Below are 16,562 nucleotides of genomic sequence, written 5' to 3'. Positions count from 1 at the left end.
TGGCAAAATTCGCTCTCGCCTCCCTGCCAACGACGTCGTAGAAAGATTCTTGGACGCTCTGACGTAGTGCTCGAATGCTTGGTCTTTTTTTAAACTTTATTGGCCGCAAAGCAAGCAGGCATGTTGATCGTTATTTGTGCAGACTGACCAAGTAGGGTAGGTATAAGTTAACCTCATGGAATCTTTTGAATGTGAAAGTAAGAAATTGATCGATGGAAAGAACTTAACAATTATAGTGACATATTTGCTAACGAAAAAGGCATTTTTGTGGTGTGGCTTTTGTGTTCATGGTTAAGTGCTAATCTAATTTGCATTCCCGCTGAATAACAAGCGTTCTAGCGCAAAAATGTTGCCTATAAATAGTGTTGCGCACCTTCTTATCAAATTCACATGATCAACCTCTACTCTATTTTGCTTAGGAACTGTGGTAAACCAAAGTTTACAGGACTGTGTTCTCTGGAATCCTCTCAAGCGGAGGACTTCTACATTCCGATTGGTTGCCGTCGAACCGTGTCATAGCTCATTACCATAAAGTTGACCTGACTTCAACTCTCCTCGCCGTCCAAGACGCACCGCGCCGCCGGAGCCGGAGCTCGCTACCGGCTCACATTGAAAATGAATGACTCACTTTGAGGCTCTCGCCAGCGGCGGTGTGAACGCACAGTAACTTTATTTATCTTGCACTATGATTTTTTAAAACTTTGCAGACCTTTTACATTCACAAACAGCGATATTACACACTGCATGAAATGTAATATCTGAAAAGGCATAATAGGGGCATTTTTATGTTCCAAGCGATTTTAAATTGTTTAAGCCTGATAAGACACAAAAGATAACTCAATTTGGTAAGTGCACGCTGCCGTTGTTTTTGGCAATTATGCTCATGTTAGGTTGCAGTGTTGCATCATCACAGAAATGTATCCTGTTCATGTGTTCATGTGAAGAGATTTTAAACCATTCAAGTGCACGAAAGAGAACTTGATTCTGTACTTGCGTGCTGTCATTGTTTTTGGCATTGTAAGTACCTTATTTCGAACAAAAATAACAACATAATGATATATATCATAATTTTTAAATGAAATGACTCTTATTGTGATACATTTTGGTCACATCGCTGTCTCTGAGTGTGAATTTTAGAATGTCACATTAAAAATGCTGTATTTAAACGATGCAAATACGATTTACTGCAAATACTGATGCAAATGTGCAAAATGCACATAAAAAAAACATATACACTCGCTTGAGGTGGATAACTGTTTTATTCAATTAGAAGACATGCACATAAAAAAGTGGAACAAGTGACCCAAATCACAAATCTTTTCGCGAACCCATTGGTTGCTAGCACCATACTATACTGTTTGAGATACAGGAATACAAACACTGTAAATTAAGATTTAGCTTGCAACCAAGAACTTATCTTGTGAGATTTTGTAATATTTTTTGTCTTCATTATATTAAACAAAAAGCACATGATTGAGGTTGCGCCACAATCACATGCTGCAGCATGCAATAGGTGGACCTTCCTTGTGTGTTTCAAAACTTATTCAGCATGACTTGCTCACTACGCCTCAGCTCAAAGACGAGCAATATGGATAACAAGTCAGTCTGTCATTTATCTTTGATGCTTTCTTTTAGATTGTATTGTACTGTTGACTTCACCATTGCATGCACTATAGGATTCAAACCTACAACCTTTTGGTTACCATTCCATACCATTATCCACTAGGCCACACCAACCCCCTTTATAAAACAAGACATTATATATGGGTATATAGAGGCCCCTTCTTTAGGCCAGCGTCTGCACTTCATATGAAACGCATCCCTCTGCAATTTCCTCATTTCGCTCTAATGACTTGACGGACCTTGTGCTTATCTGGCCGTTTGCTCCTAAAATAGAACTAATAGACTATATATCTTGAACCTGTTCAGAGGCTGGTTGGTAAACCTACACTTTTATGAAATTCAATCAGTTTGGACTGGAATGATTGTTTTGTGTTGGTTAATCGCAGTTCAATGATCCTGTGCCCCTAAAGACGGCGGCCACAAGCGCCCGCTCTGTTCTTGCTCAGTCAAGGATTGTTCTGTTGATAGAGCTTCATTAGGACTGTTGAAGGTGTATGTTGGTGGGATTCAATAAGCTGCCTCGTCTCTTTATTCTTCTCAGCGCTGCCTAGTTAAGCATGGCTAGTACTAAAACAAGGACTTCAAAGTGTTTGTTAAACTATTCAGGTGGTCAAGCCAGTTCCTGATAAACACACACACACACACACACACACACACACACACACACACACACACACACACACACACACACACACACACACACACACACACACACACACACACACACACACACACACACACACACACACACACACACACACACACAACCCATCAAAGACAATGGGAATATTATTCTGGAAATTTCAAATGTAATGTTTTGCTTAACATGTCCAATTATGATGTCTTGACAAGTCTCAATTTCTGTATATTTACAGTATATATACATATTTGTGTATACACATTTAACCATATTGGTACTTGTTTTGACATGCTTAATATTAACACACATACACATGCACAAGTATGTTTCCCTTAAACGCACAGCCACACACATTTTTATATTCGGATGAACATGATCAGACATTTGAGCCAGAGAAAAGGAAAAAAGAGAGCTTTCTCTGAATTCTGGCAGTTGAACGCAAGCTTTTTGCTTGTGTTTTTGCTTGGTCTCTTGGGTATGGCCATCAAAACAAAACATTTCATGGATTCGTTTCCATGGCTACACCAAATATCCAAATAGTTCATTCATGTCAGTGCAATGGAAAAACAAGAAATAAACAATGTACTTCATAGTTTCTGTCAAGTGTTGAGAGAGTAGCTCAGACAGCATCCTAACTGAAACTAAACAATAAATGACTGGATATAAGCTGATTTATAATCAACATTTCTCTTTTTTTTTTTTTGTCCGCCATCTTGAATTTAATTAATCTCTCTATCTTTTTTTTTTTTTTTTTTTTGTCTAAACAGAGTGAACAAAGCCGATCAAAGTATTTTTCTAGCTCTGGCGAGACCATAAATCCATTACCCAACTCCACAGCAACAAAAAGAGCTGTCCTTCAGAAGATGTAAGTTCTTATATAGCTTGTGATGATCTATCCTTATCTTCATTTAACATTTCCTCATTCTTCCAGTGCCAAGCAGGCTAACGTCCAACCCCGACAACACCAAGATAATCAAGAGTCCAGATCAGACCAATTGCAAGTGGATGAAGCACAAAAGGGTTTGTCCGAAACGTGTCAGCCTGTCCTCGTATTGTTCACGGGTGAGTCATTGGAGGAAGGGAAAGTTGTGTTGTCATCTAAATTAAGTAACGATAAAGAGGTCACTGAAACACATCTTGATGCTACCGGTCCGAAGAGACGACCACGAACCCCAAGCAGCTCAGGAGAGGACGTTGACCGCCAAAAGACAAAAAGATTGCGTCTTGGTGACCCTGCAGCATTGAGCGATTCCAACAAGCTCTCTCCAGACGTTTGCAGTCCCCAGCCTGAGATTTCACAGACTAACCAAAGCGGGCTGGCCACAAGTCTGAGAGGCCTATCCGTCAAGCCCGTATCCTCTGGCTCTTCTATTAGTTCCAGATTGGCCGCCAGAGAGGGAAGGAAGGGGGGCGAGCCCAGAACATCCCGATTACGCCGGCTCAAGAAGTCCTGAGGGACGCAGCGGCATAGAACGAGAGAGGATATCTGACGCCACCACGATGGATGTTACAGTACACACTTCTACCGTAATGCTGTCTGTCAGCGGTGGTTGCACAAGAGTTCACCACACACAGTCTTTACAGTATTTCCCTTTTGCCTTCAAAGTAAAAAAAAACTCAATAGCTTATATTAGATTACCAAGAACCTCTCAAATATTTGGCTTCATTAGTAACAGCTTAAAAGCGACTCATGCAAACAATAACTTTGCTTTTGGTTACGTGTTGTAGTTTGCGTTTTCTGCGTAAGATTTGTATTTCAGACTAACGGGAGCCTCCGAGCACACTGTGGCTTCAAGCCCAAATCTCTGGCTCCATCCGTCTGAAATCTCCACTCTTCCAGCTTCAGCTGAGCACATGATTGATTTCGCTGTGTTTTCACATACACCACGCTCCTTAAGCGATCAGGGGTTTTCACCGTTGGAGCCGACTGCCGTCTCCCTGCGGTTATTATTTGTAAATGTGTTATTGCTTTTCATAACAGCTAAAAGTCTGCTGTGGGATGACTGACAACGTTATGGAACGCTGTAGTGCAGCTCGTGGCCGAAATTTGGCTAATCAGGGGTGCAGTCGACATTGATGTAGTGCGTGATGGCAGGATAAATATATGTATGGATATAAATTTGAGTCGCATTCTCATGCTTACAAATCACTTGATGTTTATGCCTTTAGTATAATAGATTTGTGTCATAAAAATTGTATCAGAATATACAAACATTGTGCTGTAATAATAACGTTACAGTCAAAATGCTTCTGGTTTAGAGTTGGAACAAATTTTAAAGTCATTTTACTGTATATTTTGATTTCTGTAATGCAATTCAAATCATTAAATTCTTAATCAAACAATGTTCCTATTGAGATACTTGTGAACTAAATGTCCAAGAAATACTAAAAACTGAAGTCATCACTGTTCATGCAATCTATTGTACTGCCTTGCAATTTTAACTCATATTTTACTTTTACTTTAGCATTAATAATGAAGAAATTAGGATTTTTTTTTACTCTGAATTATTTAATCCTCAGAATGACAACATTGGAGATTAACATTGAGCAAAGTTAAGCTTAAAGTCGCAATGTAACAAGTAGCAACAGATATTTTATTAGGTTATGTATTGTGATGTACATCAGAGTGTAACGAATGATTGAAAAAAAAGTAGGCTGGGAACTTTTTATCAGTTGTTGATTCGATTTTGAGATCAGTTGGGTTTAAATTGACATTTTGAGGTAAAAAATATTTCTTTGTTAAAAATGAAGAGCACATAGATGGGTTCAGAATAAGATTAATAACATGCATTTACAAAATAGATAGGGTGAATTTGCATTTCGTGCCAACAAGAAAAATTTCCTCTATAAATGAAAATGTCACCAACCCATTCAACTAACTTTCTTATGTGGAACACAATGGGAAATTCTGGAAGCTGTGTTTGGCAGCCATTTCGATGCACTTGCAATGTGTCATTTTTGAAGCTTGAAAGCATCGGTCGCCATTCAAAGCACCCTACATTTATCATCAAAGTGTTCAGAAGCTATTTGAAGCCTTTGTGTGAGAAACAGACAGTTGTTTTTCACTGATTATCCTTTGCTGCGAATGAATCGAGTCAGCGAGTTTATCTTGAGTCTGATTCATAAATCATTCAGAGAGGTTTTATAAAATGAATCACTGAAAAGATCCCACTCATCATTCACAAATTGGACTTGTTACTTCACTCATGACAAGGAGAGCTAGAGATGTCAAGATTTGTCCCTCTTTTTCTCACAGAAAGCTTTCATATGACATAAGAAGACTTTGAATATAGGGCACGAGTTGTATGGAGCATTTTGACGATGCCTTTGTGTTCTTTTTGCGCCTTGAAACCTCCAGTCCCCATTCATTGTGCTTGAAAAACAGCAACATAATTCCTCAAAATGTCGTCTTTTGCGTTCCACAGAAAAAAGAAAGTGTGTACCAAACATGAGGATGAGTAAATGACACAATTTACATGATTCATGACTGAAAAACATTGGGAAACCCCTTTCATTTGCTAATCACCATAAGCTTTGCCTTTTGCCCTGCAGTTATTTTTCGGAATACCTCGTTCATCACGTCGGGAAGGTTTTTCAGTCACAGCGTCTACAATCTGCACAGCTATACCATTTAAACGGAGCTTGTGCCTCACGTAATATTACGTCAGCACAAGAGAGGATCCAGCTTCTCCCAAAGCAGCACAATAGAGCACAAATCGAAAAACAAACATTTAATTTTCCTTTTATACAAAATGTTTAATAAATATAACATTCAAAAAATATTGCCAGGAACAAACTAAAAAAGAAACAAAGACAAATTTACAATAAGGTCAAATATGAACATTGAATATTGCCATGATCTCATAGAATTTACAAATGTGATAAGCATGTCGGTTTGGTGTTTTAGAGAGCCTCAATATAAAAGAACTACGAAAAGAACACTACATGTGCACAGCAATAGAAATGGACTCCTGAAAGCAAGGCAGTCATCTACAGTGTTTCCATTGGCCTCCTACTGTTCAAGTATTCACAGCCTAGCTTATGACATACTGCAAACCGAAGCTGAGGAGAAATGATTTGTGTGAATCAGGTTTACCAACAAGCAACTAAAAGACTCGTGTTCCCTTTTATTTTTGATGTTTTTAATGATTTTTTTGTATTTTTTATTTTTCATCCGTGGCAAGCAATATGTCTGCCACCAAGTATCCAAACAAAAAGCAGCCATGATGATGACATTACCTGCATTGAGCAAGTACGAGTTGGCAAATACAAATATTGAAATATCTGACAATGTATAAAAAAAAAAAAAAAAAAAAAACATATCAGGCACACAAACGCCCGTCTTGTTTCTTAAAAAATAGACTGCTTTATTTCCTCTTTGAAATTTTGGTATGTGAAACATGAAACAAATGTCGTCCGAACAAAGCTATAGGCTGACAAAGCTATCAAAACCTTCAAAACTAGACAGGACATATAAATAAAAAGGAATGATATTTTAAGGCTCTTGATTATTAAGTTAATAAATCAAATATACACAGTGATTAATTAAAAAAAAATATACATATCTACACTAAATTGACAATTCTTCATATTGGCAGCAAAATGCTGACCGACCTATCCCGCCCAAAGAAAGGAAAAATAAATAATTTTTTTGCTCTTTTTCTTTTTCTTTTTATACTCATTTCCGACAATTGCTGTGGTGCGTAGCTGTGAAGGCACTTTCAGTTCAGAACTAGAAATAAAACCAACTAGAGAGAGTTTCCACACAGCCGCTGGATAAGGAAGAAACAACTACTTTAGCTGTGAGAGCATTGTCATTATGAACGAAAATAACACTTAAAACTATTTGCAAACACTATGCAAACTTTTCAGACTCATTGAGATACTCAAACGTATCCACAAAAATATAGACATTTGAAATGTGTACGTTGTCTTTTTTTACTTTTTTTTTTTTCTTCTCTCTTTTACAAAGGAAAACACTGGATGTGAAACGCAGCATTTGGGTTTTCTAGCCATCCACAGCAACTATCAATTGCCAGTGTGAAGCCAGCTTGTCGAAACTTAAATTAACACAGGATTCTAGGCAAATAACAGCCTTGGAGTCCAGAACACAACTCAACAGTTTTAAGAAGCACAACCCTCCCCCCCGAGACCCTGCCAAGTGACCGGTAAGTGCAACAGGGGTTCGGTCGCACGGCAACACAGTTGCCTGCTATACGATATACTCCATCCTGTTTAAGCTTTGTGCCGTCTCCAAGTCTCTGTTGTCCTGTTTGTTAGTCCAGTTTGGGTTTTTGTTGGGCGCGCGCTCCTCCCGCTCCACCAGCGTGTAGGCCGGCTGCTTAGTGAAGCGCGCTTTCTGCAGGTGTTTGTCCATCTCCTCTTCCTCCACCTCAGAGTTATGCGTCCTAATTTTGGCAATGATGGAGTTCTTCCCCTCGTAATCTTTTATGGCCACGCCATGGGCCGCGTGTTTCTCGATGGGGTTTTTGATTTGGTTGAGCTGCTCGCGCACGTTATTGGTGGTATTGTCCTCTGTTGCTGAGGTAGTTGTGTTGCCGTGGGCGTTCTGTTTCCGTCGGCGGTGAATGCACCACATGAAGGCCGAGGCCAAGGCGAGGATCCAGAGCACGATGAAGATGGAGCTGAGCAGAGGAACCAGGTAGTCTGGAGAAGAAGAAGAAGAACCAGAGGGACAGTTAGTCGGTGTTCAGGAGAATGAAATAGTTTTTAGTAATGTATTCATGTAGGTTGCTTTTGGTTTTGAAAAATGTTTGTTCGAATTTAATGACAAAAAGAAATGTCAAGTGGTTAACCGCGGGGGTGTCACAATATATCGCAATACAACAACATGTATTGTGGATAGTGACAATATATATTGTGTATAGTTGACCCAAAATAAAAATTACTGTGTGAGAAAAAATTTTGTGACAGTACTACATTAAACTACTATATATAATGTTGAATATAATGTTTAATAATGCAGTGGGGGAAATTGTGGGTCCTGATAATGCCAAATGTCTTTTGTTACCAGTAAAAAGTGGCTACATTATTTTAAATATATCTAGTCAGTGACAGAGTGCAAGCATATTCGTCTAAAAGAATTCTGTATTTTCAGCTTCAGAATCATGAATGTTTTTACTATGGTGTCACCATTGTACGTGCACTGGGTTATCAGCACCAAGTCCGAGCCTATACATTTACATCCACAATGTAATATCAAATGTAGAATTTTAATCAAAAGTAAATAAAAATTTATGTCTTGGAGTATCGCAATAACATCATATCGTGAGTTCAGTATCGTGATATGTATCGAATCGTGACATGAGGGTATCGTTACACCCTATTAAAGCCCAAAGTATATGAGGGTCCATGTACCGCAAATTTCGGCAACAAAATAGTATGTGCGCTGTCCGTTTTTTGTTTTGCACTAATCAGTTGTTTCACAACAGTGGCATTTCCACTCCAATCTGTGCTTTTTTGGAATTGCGCTCTCAAGCTAATTTGCTCTGTTTAGTAAATCTGGCCCTATATTCATGAATTTTAATGCAATTTTAATTACTAATATACTATATTAATAATGCAATTTAAAAAAAAAGTGTCGTTATCGACCTGTTCCTAGACTACAATGGAAACTTGTCTTAAAAAGTGCTGCTGCACGTTTTATTCCTATTTACTGGTGAACATTTGTGCATTGGAAATTGGAAAATCTTGGAGTTATACAGAAGTGCTGTTGGGAAAAAATAATCCACACATCAACTTAACAGCAAAATGTTCCTGTTTTGGACAAGACATACCCTGTTTATACCGGGTCCCCTGGCCCAATCTACAGAGGCTGGCGCACATGTTTTAAAGGTTTCTTAAGTGAGGAAGAGACTAAGCAGCTTGGCAGAAACATCGGACGCCATTTTTTATGAACAGCATGCATAAAGAGGGCCCTGATGTCTAATTGAAGTTCCATCCAACTGGCAGAGCTGATGTAACATTCCATGGCTTCAATGACTTAAAGCTTCTTTTGACAGTTAAACATTGCTCAAGCAAGACAGACCAAGGACAGACAGTTCAACACGACTGGCCTCGACTGTGGAAACCTTAATACTTTGATTTTCGACTACTTTCAGCAAAGATGGACCCGATGACCAGTGTGATGGAAAGATGCTTACCAGTTTTGGGGCTTTGTGTCTGGTGAACCCGTACACCAGTGATGGCTTTGATGATGGTGCTGTTCCCATTTTGCTTGCTCACCAAGTCAATGATTTGAACCGTAATGTCTTTAATAGGACTCCTGTCCAACCTGGCCTCTTCTGTGGACTGCAAAAAAAAAAAAAAAGACTATCATAAAAATGTGCGTTTCTACAAATTCTGCCTTCCTTAAAATATTTGGGGGGGAAAGGAAGTCAGTGGGGTCCAAAACAATTCTGGACCATACTGACTTTCAATGTATGGACAATAGAATTTTTTTTCAAAATATCTTCTTTTGTGTTCCAGAGTAGAAAGAAATCAAACATGAATTCAAATTTTTGAGTAAACTATTCCTTTAAATAAGGGGTTGCTTAAAACCTTCCTGACGAGTTTAGTTGCAACCTTAATTAAAAACTGAACTAGCAAGGTCATCCAGAAAACTAGAAACTTGTGTTAGAGCTAAAGGTGGACCTCCAGGAGCATCTTTAAATGTAATGTTATATCCATTTAAACCTTTTGAAAAGCCATACTTACGATGCTAACGTGAATCTCGTTGCTAGCTGAAGAAGATGGCTCACAGGTGATGGACACAGCATACTCTGCCGTGAGGTTCTTCAGCAGGTACCAGTGCCTCAGCTCATTACATACATGTTCCACACTCAAGCCCTGTCAGAATAGAAGGATCAATTATGAGTTTGTTCATATTTAAACCCATTCCAAGTAAATAATTAGTGCAATATGCATCCAAATCGCCAAATCTGCTCCTCAGTTTTTAGGTTTGTTTCCCATAGCAAAGCAGACATTGAGGGCAGGGCGAAAAGACCAGAATGAAAGATTTAGTCGGTTGGGAGAAAGTAAAAAAGAGACAAAGACGGTAAGGTTTTTCCCTTATCAAATATGAATCCTATACACTCCTCCCTTGTTTCTGTAGCACATTAGAAGAACTGTGTTTTTTTTTATGCCTGTCGCTGTCATGTGTTGCACTCAGTTGTCTCTCGTTCAGCAATTCAGACCTGCTGGTGGGCAGCCGGCAGCGGTGTTTCTCAAACTCTGTTCTCATACAATGACTGCCTAAGTATTAAACCGTTACGGGATATTAGCTCAGGAATGCCTTGGTTCGGAAAGGGATACTGAGCCAGGGCTTATTGTACAAGATGATGTATTTCTTGCGCTTTTTTCATCTAAAGAAAAATTGTTTGGATATGACAACAAAGCTTGCGAGAATCCAACTAGCCTGGAAAACTTCACCCACGAGGAACGTTGTATCCTAGATGAAGAGAACCTGATATTTCACGCCCCACTGCGCTCTCGGTTCTCCACCGAATTAGAGAAGGGTGGAGGTCTGGAGGAGACGTTTGGAAAAGGGGGAAAACGGCTCAAAAGCTCATAATTCAATGGCTCTCCTCTGGAAGTATAACTCACTTGAGGCATGTTCTCCTTGTTAAAGGTGAACGTGATGTTGGCACAGCTGTCGTCTTGGTAAGAGAAGCTGGCGTGGCATTTGGAGGGTGGAGAGGGCGCAGGGGGCCAGCACTCTCCCAGACTAGGACAGGGTTTGACGAAGCAGTGCTCTTCCTTGATAGGAACACAGGATTGGCCAGCAGGACACCCACCTCTGGTCTTTCCTGCCCGACATGACTTTGGCCCACACCACATCTAAAAAAAAGAAAGAAAGAAAGTCAAACAATATGCATTTTGATGACATAATTAAGAGAAATATTACTAATAGCATCAAGAATATGCTAGGGTGGAAGCTAAGTTACCATGGTGCAATGAACCCTTCCATTTTGACATTGGCAAAGGTTGCAGTTTTCCTCCCATTTGGCGCCATCAGCAGTTACTTGACCATTAGCAATACAGGGTCTCCCAATGACTGTGAACGACACCAACAGAAGATTATGACATGGCAAGAAAGGGGGTTGTTTGATCTTTTTGAGTAAAAATAGTCTTAATCGTGCAGCCCAAAGGCAAATTTTTATGAGACTTTTTTTTGACAACTTGACAGGGTCAAGTTATTGGTGTGGAAATTAAGGATTTTGGAGGTGTTAATGCAGGTCTTGGATTTTTCCAAGAAGAAATGATGGTCTCCCGAGGGGACAGTGAGGTTGGTAGTTATGTGGTGTGTTGCTAGTTTGCACAAGCTTATATGACTCTCACCTTCTTGACACTCTGGTCCTGTTCTTCCAGGTGGGCAAACACAGCGGTAACCATTGATTTCATCTACGCAGGTAGAGCCAAATGCACAAGGAGAAGACTGACACTCATTTATATCTGAAGGAATGAAGAGAATCTGTTAGGAATCGCACTCCGAATGTCCTAAAAGCATTCCAATAGCATGAATAGCAACAGGTACAGTCTTGTTTCCCAAGAAAAATATATAAAATATCTAGATTTACCGGTAACACTTTACAATAAGGTTCATTAGTGAACAGTTGAGCAATGGATGAGCAATCCATTTGTTACTGTATTTGTTAATCATTGTTAACGTTAGTTCATAAAAATACAGCTGTTCATGTTAGTTCACAGTGCATTAACTAATGTTTACAAGATTTTAATAAAGTATTAGTAAATGTTGAAATTAACATTAACAAAGATTAAGTTCATTATTAGTTCATGTTAACTAATGTAGTTAACTAATTTTAACTAACGAACCTTATTGTAAAGTGTTACCATATAATAAGCAAGTCTGCTAGCGATATTAAAGGCTTGTTTTCTAAGAATATCTTGAATCAAAATTTGATTTTGCTTAAACCAAGAGAAAATTGTCATGCAGTCTTGCATATGAGATAAATATACATCATTAAGTGAGAATTTTGATTGAGACAAGGTCATAAAGTATGACTAAACACCCTATCCTGATGGACTATATCATCTTGAGCTAAGCTGACAGTAAAGTCATGAGCTCATTTGCAGGTTTGGATGCATCAAACAGTAAAGCCTAAGGTATGTCTTGTGCAGCCAGATGAAAGCTTTTCCCACAAGAAAAACGAACTCTGTAATCAGTGCTGGATAAGCAGGCTGATTGGCTTTCGGTCACTCAGAGTAAGTTTTTCCCGAGGGGCCGTGAACATCAGCGCTGCAGAATGCAAGGACGGTGCTCGCTGTGTCGTTGGCATTCTGCCCAGAGGGCTGGCTAATTGGGTGGCTAGACTGCATTTTGCTCCAGCTCTGTTTGTTTTTGAAGAGATGTGTTGCACATTAACAGGGCTGACAGCCAAGAGGATCAGGCGTCATCTAACACTCACTTATGCGACAGTCTGGCCCGGCGAAACCCGGAGCACACTCGCAACGGTACCAGTTTTCACCATCCACACACGTCCCGGTGTTGTAGCTGTGGAGAGAGAGAAAGACGGAGGGTCAGGCACAGTTCAATTCAGCCACCATTACAGCACTATAAACAGGCTCCAAAATTAGCACTTGCCAAGCGCCAAAGGTGAGTAAAAGCTGGCATATTGACATACTGCATAAGAGCTGTTGGTTCACAGTTCGAGTTTGTTCAAGTTCGAGTTCAACTAAAGTTGAAAAAGTAATCAAATCAAATCCAAATAAAACAATTTTATTTAAAATAAAGCGAATAAAATAGATAAGTAAAATTTTTATAATTTCATATAAAATAAATGAAATTTAAAGTAAAATGGCTTAAAAATTGTGAATGAGTATGAGTAAATTGCAACAAAATTTTGCAACAAATCTTTTACTGAAGTTGTAAAGTCTGACTGTCATTGATTATTAGCGTCACTTTGCAAAGATTCAAAGACATGCAAGCTGTCTACTAATAAAAACATTAGTCGCAGCTTGCACATCCCAACAACTCATTTACAACGACTATGTAAAAAAACAACAACAACAACAGGTAAATTCAATTATCAATCAATTTGATCATTTCAATTGCTATCGGCAGGTGTTTAACCAAAAGTCAAATCTGTTTTGATGGGATATGTTATTGTGATTCCTGACAGCTCAGAATCTTGCTCAGACAAAATGTCAAAAGCACAATGGGCAGCCAGCTTAACGCACCCTTGGAATGACAGAAGCTATAGGAGTGCCTGTTTCCCAGCACTGAGAGAGTGTGAGAAAGTGCGGCACAGCTGTACGGGCCTGTTTACAGCGGCAGGCTGTGTGTAAATGTTTTGCCAGGACTTACCATGGGTGTGGGTTGCAGTCGTTGGTATCTGAAAGAGAGAGAGAGAGAGAGAGGAGGGTTTGTTTCACTTCACACCCATGTGAGCACATAAGAACGAACACAACAGTGAACATGTCAGAGCTTGTGTCGGTGTGCGCGTGCGTCCGCGTGCTCGCGTGGGCGTCCAGCTTGGCAGACTCGCTGATTGCTCGGTTACTAACTGACTCGCTGTCTCCAGCTTTTCTTCTCTCTTCATTTTTTAGGACTCCAGATTTCTGTTCTCACAGAGTGAGAGGTGTGCAACAATACATGAGAAAGGCACATCAAGTGGGGAAAAAGAGAGAGAAGGTGGTGGGCTTGAGGAAGGGGGGGACATCTGTCTCCACTTTCCCTCATTTAAATTTTTTCCTTCATAGCTGGCAGCAGTCAACAATGTCCAGCCAGGGTGAGGTGGGTTTAGAGAAAGAGAATGGAAAAGAACGAGCAAGACAAAGCCAGGAAAATGGATCCTTGCTTTATTCACAGACCAAATGAGGGTTGAAAACTTTTATGAGTAAAATGACTCCCTCTTCCACTTTAAATCTATCTAGGAAGTTAACACACTACTCACTCTCGGTGCAGGTGGATCCTTCCCAGCCTTCCTTGCAGACGCAGGTGAAGGAGTCGCCGTTGACCACACAGGTGCCTCCGTTCTCACATGGGTTGGGCAGACAGCTGCTGTTGTTGGCTGCAGAGGAACCGCAAGAGAGGTCAGAACCCTTTGAACTGAACAGATCAACACGACTGCAACCACAACAAGACTGCCACATTTAAAACAGACCCGCTACATCTTGAAGTATTACCAAGTACAACATTTCCCAAGGCTCGTTCCAACTGAATTTCCCATCAAAGAATTGGAGCCGACCGTACGCCAGATATGATATTTTCTGCATCAAGCAAATTTGTGCAAAAAATGTTCGTCCAATTTTTTTTACAGACCGTGCTATTTGAAGCAAATTACTGCCAACACATTGATAGAAATAGAGTGAGAGTTCATATGTAAGCTAGAATGATCAAATGTAAAAAAAATTATAATTTTAATAGACCTTATATGTTGTCTTTATTCAGTATGTCTAATATCACAGTTACTATTTTTCTTACACTGTCTAAATTGGTTTTAAAATGTAAAGCCTTCAAATTTTAGGAGGGAGGTGGTAACATTTCGGGGGTCCTTGGCATTATAAAGTTTGAACATTTAAATGGCCATAACGTTCTAGAAAGGAGCGATTTAAAAAAAAAATTCTAAAGCACTTGCAAGAAATACTTGCAGCAAATATGTAGCTTATAGGTTTGCTACAACTGTTTGCTCCAAAGTGCATTTTCGTGTAAAAGTATGACTTTGCAGCAAGAAGCATGCCGTAGGGGTTTGTGGGATTGCTGTATATTTGTAAAGACTTGATGCACGTGAGCTGTATCACATTCTAAGAGTGAGAGAGAAAGTGAATGGGCATCATCCAAACTGACCTATGTTACATGTGGCACCATCCCAGCCAGGTGGGCACCTGCATTTAAAGGTGTCCCCTTCATCATGGCATGTACCTCCATTGTTGCATGTGGCTTCGTCACATTGGCTATCACCTGAAATTACAGTTGATCCGATAGTAGTTTAAAACTCTGTGTACTCGCAAGCACGCAAACAAAAACTTAACAAACTGGGTGGGTCATAAAAATAGTCTTTCGTACGGGAGTGGCAGGTTTTTCCCTTCCAGCCATTTCTACATTCGCAGTAGAAATCGTTCACTAGGTCTTGACATGCTCCCTTGTTCAGGCAAGGGTTCAAGCTGCAGTCATCTATGTCTGAAAAAAAAAAAACCGGGGAGAAAAGAATGAGAATGTGAACTCAAAGAAGCACAAACATTTAGTATAAGTAGAGAAAAATCTATTCAAGTGAACATACTGATTTCGCAGTGAGCTCCTTCCCAACCGTCAGCACAAATGCACTGATAAACGTTCACCTTATCGATGCAAGTCCCACCGTTGCGACATGGGTTACTTTCACAGTCGTTTATATCTGAAAAATGACCAAAGACACCATAGAATTTAGGATCATCTAAGACCATGTAAATAACTCTTTAGCAAATCTCCAAATAAATACATTTTTTAAACCGTATATTATAATGTTGTGATGCCTAAATTCACTTGTAGCATTATTTTTTTGGTGTGTTTTATATTTAATTCATTTAGATGAAATAGTCTAGGGTTTTAATATTAGGCATTTATCAGTTATCGGTTAAAATAATTGGAAATAAGTGCAATATCAATGAATCCCTATAATATGTCCAGTCTTACTTTCATGACAGTAGGTGCCTCTGAAACCTTCCTGACACTCGCACGTAAACTGGCCCCCGGCCTGGCTTCTGCAGCGCCCGTGAGGGCCACAGACGTTGGAGGAGATATATCGCACCCCGTCCGGCGTGCTGTTGGATGCCACGGCAACAGTGCAGCTGTCAATCACTGTCAGGGTATCAATGAAAGAACGAAATCCAGCTGTTAAATCTCTGGGTTCTTTGCAGCCCGACAGCAAGTGACATAAAATCTACAAAAGCATGTGACACTACCCATTCTTCCACTTAACAGCAATCCAGGCAATGTATTCAGATATTTTTTTTGGTTCACTTTAGAAAGCAAATCCAGTTTTTACATCTGCTTTTGCAGAAAGAATGTGCGAGGAGGGCCATTTAATGCACATAAGCCCTGACTCTACTCACAAAGAAACTTGATGGGCTTATCTAGCTGTGGGGTTTGCCTCTCCTCAAACACACACACACACTTTAAAACATCCAAGGCAGAGAATCCCACCAAGTCATAACCACGGAGAACACACACAGAGCTGTTAAGAAGCTGGCAAATGTTCAGGAGGATTTGGGAATGGGGAAAGTGTTTGAGAGACTGTGTGTATGTGAGCTGTGTGTCCAGAGAGGTTACTGTCAAATAGCTCACTGTGGGCTGAAAAAG

General features: G+C 39.8%; 2 protein-coding genes across 3 annotated transcripts in view; one reads left to right on the top strand and one right to left on the bottom strand.

The window, feature by feature from the left end:
* The window catches only part of slx4ip (SLX4 interacting protein), a 38,641-nt gene extending 34,041 nt beyond the window's left edge, over nucleotides 1-4,600 (top strand). For both annotated transcript variants that reach the window (XM_084390663.1, XM_084390664.1), the window contains 2 exons: nucleotides 3,031-3,128; nucleotides 3,195-4,600. In XM_084390663.1, coding sequence (XP_084246789.1) covers nucleotides 3,031-3,128; nucleotides 3,195-3,717 — 621 coding nt within the window. In that variant the 3' untranslated portion in view covers nucleotides 3,718-4,600. The remainder of the gene's footprint in view (nucleotides 1-3,030; nucleotides 3,129-3,194) is intronic.
* Nucleotides 4,601-6,937: 2,337 nt separating this feature from the next.
* jag1b (jagged canonical Notch ligand 1b) overlaps nucleotides 6,938-16,562 on the bottom strand; it is a 35,367-nt gene continuing 25,742 nt past the window's right edge. Inside the window, exons 14-26 of the mRNA XM_084391154.1 lie at nucleotides 15,897-16,061; nucleotides 15,505-15,618; nucleotides 15,291-15,404; nucleotides 15,072-15,185; nucleotides 14,179-14,295; nucleotides 13,590-13,617; nucleotides 12,691-12,776; nucleotides 11,603-11,716; nucleotides 11,209-11,318; nucleotides 10,868-11,101; nucleotides 9,980-10,111; nucleotides 9,427-9,574; nucleotides 6,938-7,930 (exon numbers count right to left, since the gene is read on the bottom strand). Of these exons, the coding sequence (XP_084247280.1) occupies nucleotides 7,476-7,930; nucleotides 9,427-9,574; nucleotides 9,980-10,111; nucleotides 10,868-11,101; nucleotides 11,209-11,318; nucleotides 11,603-11,716; nucleotides 12,691-12,776; nucleotides 13,590-13,617; nucleotides 14,179-14,295; nucleotides 15,072-15,185; nucleotides 15,291-15,404; nucleotides 15,505-15,618; nucleotides 15,897-16,061 (1,931 nt within the window). The 3' untranslated portion in view covers nucleotides 6,938-7,475. The remainder of the gene's footprint in view (nucleotides 7,931-9,426; nucleotides 9,575-9,979; nucleotides 10,112-10,867; nucleotides 11,102-11,208; nucleotides 11,319-11,602; nucleotides 11,717-12,690; nucleotides 12,777-13,589; nucleotides 13,618-14,178; nucleotides 14,296-15,071; nucleotides 15,186-15,290; nucleotides 15,405-15,504; nucleotides 15,619-15,896; nucleotides 16,062-16,562) is intronic.

Source organism: Rutilus rutilus (genome assembly GCF_951802725.1).
Source record: "Rutilus rutilus genome assembly, chromosome: 20".
NCBI classification, from domain to species: Eukaryota; Metazoa; Chordata; class Actinopteri; order Cypriniformes; family Leuciscidae; genus Rutilus; species Rutilus rutilus.
The sequence above is the reverse complement of the archived record's forward strand: the minus strand, read 5'-3'. Positions and strand labels throughout refer to the sequence as shown.